This window comes from Myotis brandtii, unplaced genomic scaffold (assembly GCF_000412655.1).
Source record: "Myotis brandtii unplaced genomic scaffold, ASM41265v1 scaffold8, whole genome shotgun sequence".
NCBI classification, from domain to species: domain Eukaryota; kingdom Metazoa; phylum Chordata; class Mammalia; order Chiroptera; family Vespertilionidae; genus Myotis; species Myotis brandtii.
In genome coordinates, this window is record NW_005371219.1 from 1,081,781 (window position 1) to 1,089,934 (window position 8,154).

Genomic DNA, 8,154 nt, shown 5'->3' on the forward strand with positions numbered 1-8,154 from the left:
CTGACTCTCTTACAAAATGAAACAAACAGAACAATAAAGCCTTGATCTGTAGTGGTTGCTCATTGTTATAGGTTGAATTGCGCCCTCTAAAAAGATAACGTTGAATTCCTAATCCCCAGCACCTCAGAATGTGGCCTTATTTGGAAATGGAATTGTTACAAGTGTCGTTAGTTAAGATGAAGTCAGACTGGAGTAAGCAGGCCTTTAATCCAACAGGATTGACATCCTAACCAGTGGAGAAGAGACATGGGCACAGACACACGCAGGGGAACCCAATGTGACAACAGGGGCAGGGATTGGACTGGTGCAGCTGCATGCTACAGAGGGCCATGGATTGGTGGCTACCAGCAGAAACTCAGAAAAGCAAGGGATTCTCCCTGAAGTCTCAGAGACAGCATGGCCCTGCTGGCAGCCTGATTTCAGACTTTTAGCCTCCAGAACTATAAGAGAATATACCTCTGTTGTTTTAAGCCACCTAGATTGTGGTGCTTTGTTGTGGAATCTGATGTACCCATAAAGTAAATACTCTCATTATGGCCAGTTTCAATGTATCAACATGATGTGACAATGCATAGCCGGGAAAAGATACTAACAGTTTTGCCAGCTAATATGAGCCACCTCCTGCATACACTGATTATAGTATTCTACATAAATTTTTGAACAAAAATTAGTTGACAGAGTTTTTATCCATTAATTAATTAATCTAACAAATATATAATGAACAACTAACATGAGCCAAAAACTGTTATAAGTTCTGGTGTTATAGAAGTGAACAAAAACAGTAAGAATCTCATCTCTCAGTTTATGTGGAACTTTCATTTTACTGAAAGACAGAAAACATATTTTTAATATGTTCTATTGATTTGAAAGAGAGAGAGAGAGAGAGAGAGAGAGAGAGAAAGGGAGAAGGATAGATAGAAACATCGATGAGAGAGGAACATCATCTATTGGCTGCCTCCCACATGCCCCTTACTGGGGATTGAGCCTGCAATCTGGGCATGTGCCCTGACTGGGAATCAAATCCGTGACCTCTTGGTTCCTGGGTCAACACTCAACTGCTGAGTCACACTGGCCAGGCCAGAAAACATATTTATACGGATTATCAAATAGTGATAGGTTTTAAGGAGAATAAAGGAGTAGAGGGATAGAGAGAAGGGACACAATTTTAAATTTAAAAAGCACCTACTGAGAATGTGATATTTCAGCAGACATGAAGGAAGTGAAAGAATGAGCCATGTAAAATACCCAAGTGAAGAGAATTCCAGTATAGAGAACAGCCAGTGCAAAGAGCCTAAGGCCAGGGCACCTGTCCCTGACTCACGAGGAATAGCGAGGTGTGGCTAGAGCAGAGCAAAGGGTAGAAGAGCAGAGATGAGAGAGTGCAGGGCCTTTTTAAAGCCCACTGAAGGGCTTTGGGTGAAGTGGAAAGGCATTAGTGGGTTTCAAGCAGAGGAATGCAAGGATCTGATTTATGCTTTAATCAGAATCCTCTGGCTCCTTATTGCATTCTTTTTCTAATGGGTCTCTTGCTTCCCTTCAGTTGGTCCTTAACAATTACCTGGTATAATGCAGCCTCTCACTTGGATGGCATAGGGACCTGGGAAATAAAGGTTCAAAGGCAGTAAAACAGTCATGGTTTTAAAATGACGTGTAAAGAATGATAATTTAGATTTGTAAAATTTTACACTAAGGAATGAAGCTGCCACAGACTTCCAACAAAATAAAAATCTCTACTTGGTAGTCCTGGCTCCATTTATCAAAAGCATTACGATGGGGTTTCTGAGGGGTCCCTTTTTGAACTGTTGTAATAGCATTGTCTTTACCTTACCAATTCCTAAGACACAAAGGTAGAGACCTTCTAGAACAGTGCTTCTCAAACTCTCTCTCTTCTTTTTTTAAAATTTCCCAATCTAGTGTGAAATTGTATTTTGGTAAAATACAATAAAGATAAAGTACTAAATAATCAAATATAGCATAGGATCATGCAGAATACAAGCCCAAAGTTGTAGTAGTAGATTGAACATAAATCTCATTTCAGTAAATATAGTAGAAATAAAACAAAGGACACAAGAATTACAAAAACTATACCCATTGTTTTTGAAAGTGTGTGCATAGGTGATAGGCAGAGAAAATTCATCTATAATAAATTTTAGATGTTCCATAATTGTAAATAAGCTAAAAAGTTATAAATGAAGTAGGTGTTCCCCATGTTAAATGCCTGTACACTTTGCACAAACATCATGGGTATCAATGTTTACATATCATAAATAAATATGAATTTATTATATTATCTAATCTTGGTTGGATTAACAATATTTTCATAGGGTTATGCATATGTAAACTACTTTGTTATTTTATTTTCATAACATTCCTCATGGAATAACCACCCTCACAGAAGTCTGTGGATGAAAATGAAAGCAGAGATTTCATAAAATTTCAGCAAGTATGGGGCATTCATTTTAAATTTTGAGCCAACAAGTAAAGTAAGTGATGCTGCATTTTCAAAAGTCATCTCCAATATTTTATCAGTAGCCAGTTCCAATAATTTATGGCATGGGTTTTAGCTCAATTTAAATTATCTTTTTTTATTGTTGACAGTATTACAGATGCCCCTCATCCTCCCCCTCATCCTCCCCCTTTGCCCCCAGGGTGCATTAATTTCTTATATGAGATTTTTTAAATTGAATAATACATTTAATAACATTCCATCTGCTATGGACTGAATTGTGTCTTGCATCCCAATTCATATGTTGAAGTTCCAATCTACAATGTGGCTATTTAGAGATAAGACCTTTGAATAAGTTAATTAAGGCTAAATGAAGTCATAAGTTGGGACCCTAATCCAATAGGATTAATGTCCTTATAAGAAAAAAAAGCAAGAGAGAGTTTGTTCCCTCTCTCACACACTGTGTGTGGGGGTGGGGTGGGGGTGGAGTGCGCACCAGGAAAGCCATGTAAGGACATAGTCTGCAAGCCAGGAAGAGAGCACTCACCAAAAGCAATCAGTTGGGAGCCTGATCTTGGACATTTTCCAGAGCTGTGAGAAAATAAATTTCTGTCATTAAAGCCACCAGTCGACAGCATTTTGTTATGGCAGCCCAAGGAGACTAAGGCAGTCAAATTCATAGTGTTTGCTGCCAACACTTTGCAGATGATAATACCAAGATGTGATAACAATCTATAAAAACAACTTTTTTTTCAGATTTTCTAGCTTTTAATTGTGCCCTTTGATATCAGCTTCTAATTGTAAAAGACGGAATTCTTGCTTTTCATGGAAATATAAAGATCATTAAATATTTCACTCTTCTATCTCCCTCTTTACCTATGTAACTGCAACTCATCCTTTAAGTCTCATCTTCAATGTCACTTCTCTCTCCTTGGAGAGAATCTCCCTTGACGTGAGACCTTGCCCCTTTTCTGTGCTCCTGTAACCTGTCTTTCTTTCCTTTCAGTCTTTGCAACTCTCTGTGGCTACTGTGTATTCAGTGGCCAGACTTCCCACCTCTGTAATAGTCTTGACGATAGGGGCTTTGCCTGTACATTTTAGCAAAGTATTTTCAGTAAGCAAAATGCCTAATTCATGCAAGATTCTTAGTAAATAAACATTGAGTGAATAAAGCCAGTCTGAGTTATTATTGAAAACGCTGCCATTCTCTCCATAAAATTTTCCACAATTGACATTGCCTGACTTAAATTATATTATGCTACATTTCTTCAACCTTTGTAAATATGATTAGCATTGTAATTTACAGAATGTGTGCTTCATTACATAAGGTTTTGAAAATATTCTTTTTATTATGCTTTTCTTTTCCCCCTAGTTATATCGTAATCCTAGAATACTTTCAAAGTATTATAGTTTCATTATCAGGTAAACACAATTACTTAATCTCATAACAAATCAAATTGCTTTACTCCCTCAATTGTAATTCTTTTAATTGAATGTAAATGTGTTTTTATAAAATGTTTCTGAACAATTTTTAAATGAATACTGTTGTATTTCTGTTTCTTACTATTGATTTGCTTATTAAATTACTTTAACTGATATGATACAAAAGTAGCACTCATGCAGCTCCTGTCAAGTTATAATTGGCAGCATTAGAAATAATGATTTCCTGTTGTTAATATCAGAATTTATTAAGTAGGAGAAGTATTATTATTCATGTTTGGATGGTGATATTTTGCAGAGACTAGAACAATGATTTCATGGGAAAGGAAGAACAGCCTTGTGAAAGAGTTGGTCCATATACTGTAAATGTTGAGGAGGGGATAGGAAATAAAGAGTTGTAATTTTGTGAAGAATACTTCGGAGATGCAGCTTTCTGGTAACTGTTCACCCCGTTCATCCATATTGTGCAATTTCATTTCCAGACCTCAGAAAGGAAAAGAACTAATAATTGGGAAACAGATGGACCAGCAGAAGCTGTGAGAGGCTATGAATGGGCCTCCTAGAGAGTTCAGCACTGCTTGTGGCTGGTCAGCACCCAGCACAGCAGGACTCACTCCACTCCCAGGGCCAGCAGGTGGCTGCAGGTCATCTCTGGTCAAGCACAGTTTATTCCACTGTCACCATCACCAGTAAAAGAAAAATCCTACCCCAGGTATCAGGCAAGCTGCTGGCTCTCTCTTTACAAGTGTGCTTCACAGGGAGTTCACAAACCAATATCCTTGTTAAAAAATCCCAGTAAAACTATACAGAGAGAATCCTTCAAAAATTTCTGTACATACATCTGACAAATGGTAGGTAGACAAAATAATTTAAATTTTTAAAACCCAGGAGTTGTTTTATGGACATTTCTCAGCAATTTTTTTATCTTTATTTCAAAAGATATGCACCATATAAGTATATGTGTTGACAAAAAATACATATATATTTTAAAAAGATATTTACCAACTAATCCTAGTTGAATATTTTCTCTATTACATCTGGTTCTACTTGATTGTATGTCCTCTCGATTTAACACCAACTCTAATTTTGGAAAAGGGGTCATCTACAGTGAGGAGGAAGGATTTTGACCAATTGCAAAGGGGACTTGGGGTCCCACCCCACTAAACCATATGACTTTTATTATAATTATCTATATTCGTAAATGAAGGTTTACTCCTGTGATGTGCTTCTCTCTGTGGATGGGCAAAAAAACCAGAAAGTCACATCCTGCTTCTAGTGCTAACATGTGATACATGCTTTTATAAACTGAGAATAGATTTTTTAAAAAGAAGTGCATATAAACATTTTAAAAGTCTCATTTTGTACACTTTAAAAATTGTGGATTTCTTGTTCAGACTATGAACACACACATCTCATATAATATTAAACCTTGGGGAGAAACACATTTCAAGCCCAAACTTTGTGTCAAAAAGTAATTCTTTCTTCAAGTTATGTCACCTTGATTTTAAATATATACTCATAGGCAGAATTCTTGAAAGCCTAACTGGTTTTATTTTTACCCTTCTTTTCAGCATGACATGAACTGTAGCTGAGGTCTTCAAATTGCTGTAGATGTAGTTATGATATAAATGTGAATAAATCTGAATAATTAAAGTACTTCGAAGTTTTCTAAGCACACTGAGTGTAGAAAGATAAATGAGTTCGTCTTTATTTCTTTTGATCAGTTTGACGGGCCATGATATTCAGTGATGGTGAGTAGAGAGAACTTGCCAGAAAAATACTCAAGTCATTTACCACAAGGGAACAGAGAGAGTGGCCTTGTTAAAATAGGTTCACAACACCTAGAGGACTTCCTGCAGCCTTTAGGCTAACATTCCTAGGTTAGGATTTATGCCTGCACCCGCATCTCCTGCACTGTTCTCTCTAGGTTCCGGCCTTACTGACTCTAAATCCCTCGACTGAGCCATGCTCATTCCTCTGTATTAGATAATCTACCAGGAACCTTCTATGCCAACCTTCCTCCCCCCCTTCACTGGACTAATCCTTTGAATCTCAGGTCAGACATCACTTTCTTAGGAAATCCATTTCTAATTACTCTGCTCCCACCCACACTCACATACATACATACATACATACATACACACCAGACTAAGTTAAGTCCCCAAGCCCCTTCTCCCTATAGTACTGGTCACTTCTCCTTTCCCTACATAGCATTTGTAATTCTTGTTTAGTGTGTGTTTTCTGCACAAGTCTGTAACAGTAGGAGCAAAAGACAGCATGTCTCATTCTCAATTGAATTCTGAGCCTAGCAGAGCACCTGGCACATAGTGGGTATTATGTGTTTTCTGAAGAAAGAAAAGACAGAAGGAAGGAAGGAAGGAAGGAAGAAAGGAAGGGAGGGAGGGAGGGAGGGAGGGAGGGAGGAAGGAATGGTGGATACATTTCCCCTTTCTTAGAGCATTTATTTTCAAAAACATGTCATTGTAAATTCTTTCTCTGTCCCTTTGAGATATAAAATTTCTCTCAGCTTTTTGCAAGTTTTATAACAGAGAAATTTCCTTTTCAGTGACCTGGGAGCCATCCCTATAAAACGTAATCACCAAAAATGATAGCAAACGTCTATTCCCTAGTTTCTGTGGGAAGGTGGGAACCTAACTTAGATAAGTGGCAATTACCAAATACAGATGGCTAATCACATTGACCAAGCTCCCCTCATAATCCCCCAGCACATTCTCACTAGCTCATCCCAGCACTTAAAAGCCCTCCCACATTTTGTTCTAGCAGATTGAGTTCAGAGTTTTGGCCTATTGGAATTGTCTTGAATAAAGTCTTCTTTGCCTATTTCACTCTGTTCAGTGCAATTTTTCTTTGACACCCTCTTGGAAAGGGATCACGACCACTCACATGAGGGTTGGCCTGGCTTCTATATACTCTTGAATTAAATTGGAGTTACATTATTCATGGCAGATGTGAACATTCTAGAAGGTGAACAAATAAAAATTCAAACCCACTGAATAAAATATCAGTGAATTCCCATTTAATGAACAGGAGGAATAATTTATTTTGAGGAGAGAGATTGTTTTCTTTTATTGCTATTATTTTGAAATAGCACCAGGAGGGGGAAAGCATTGATCATTTCTAAGCAATGCAAATTTAAACAATGTCTAGGAGCAAAATCTGTGGTTGTCATGTTTCTGAGCTAAATCAATATTCTACCTCATGTAATGCAGCTAGTATAATGGTCTGGATGGCAACCTTGAAACCTTGCTGAGTCTTGTTTCCTGGCGGTCTGGCTAGGAACTGGTGGGCTTTGGGAGCTAGTGGTAAAGAGCACTGGGCTTAGAGCCAGGCTGCCTGGATAGAAGCCCGGTTTCACCTCGGTCCCAGAACATCTCCTGACTCAGTAAAAGTGAGTAGCATAGCGTCTGATGACTAGTACATGCTCAATAAATATTAGTTCTTATCATTGTTACTATCAGCATCTTCATCATCACTTTCACTGTTTTGAAAATTAAGCAAGATTATTATGACTTCACAACTCTGTGCTCTCTGCCAAACAAATGTCATTGATGGGTAGCGATGCTGGCTTAAACTAGACTCTAGCCTTGCTGAATTGTTTCATTCATGCACAACTCTGAGCTCTATTTGTGAGATGTTTATCTTTCTCTTTCCCCACCCCAACCCCTGATTTCTTTTAGTGATGGATGGGCAGATAGAGATGAAGTCATTGAAGGTTATGAGGTGGAAGCCAACGGGGGAATCACGATCAAGCTGCAGTCTCCAGAGGTCAGGTCGTTTGATGATTATTTCCTGAAACTAAGGCTGGACACTAATACGAGGAATCCTTGGTTCCCTGAGTTCTGGCAACACCGGTTCCAGTGCCGCCTACCAGGACACCTTCTGGAAAATCCCAACTTTAAGAGAATCTGCACAGGTAACTCATGTTCACAAAATCACAACTTAGAGGTGTGGTCGTCTCTTATGACCCCATCACAGCTTGCTGAATGAGAGTTATAATGTGCTAAGGCTGGCGATGCAAAGACTAAATTGCCATATTAATTTATAAAATAGCTGGAGTGAGGAGAGCGTGTGTGTGTTGCCCCAGAGATCATGTTTCTATATTCTGGAAAGAACTGCTTTGGTCTCTGGTGGGACAAATGATAAGAAGATGTAACATCAGTAAAGGAAAAGCAAACTGAGAATTCAGGTATTCCAGAGGGAAGAAATTTTATAGCAGGCATGCTTAGGAGATGCTAGCCACAGATTTT

At 38.3% G+C, this 8,154-nt stretch overlaps 1 protein-coding gene across 3 annotated transcripts in view; it reads left to right on the forward strand.

Moving 5' to 3' along the window:
- Nucleotides 1-8,154, forward strand: part of GRM1 (glutamate receptor, metabotropic 1) — a 305,009-nt gene that overhangs the window by 209,298 nt on the left and 87,557 nt on the right. For all 3 annotated transcript variants that reach the window (XM_005883714.2, XM_005883713.2, XM_005883712.2), the window contains exon 3: nt 7,585-7,820. In XM_005883714.2, coding sequence (XP_005883776.1) covers nt 7,585-7,820 — 236 coding nt within the window. The remainder of the gene's footprint in view (nt 1-7,584; nt 7,821-8,154) is intronic.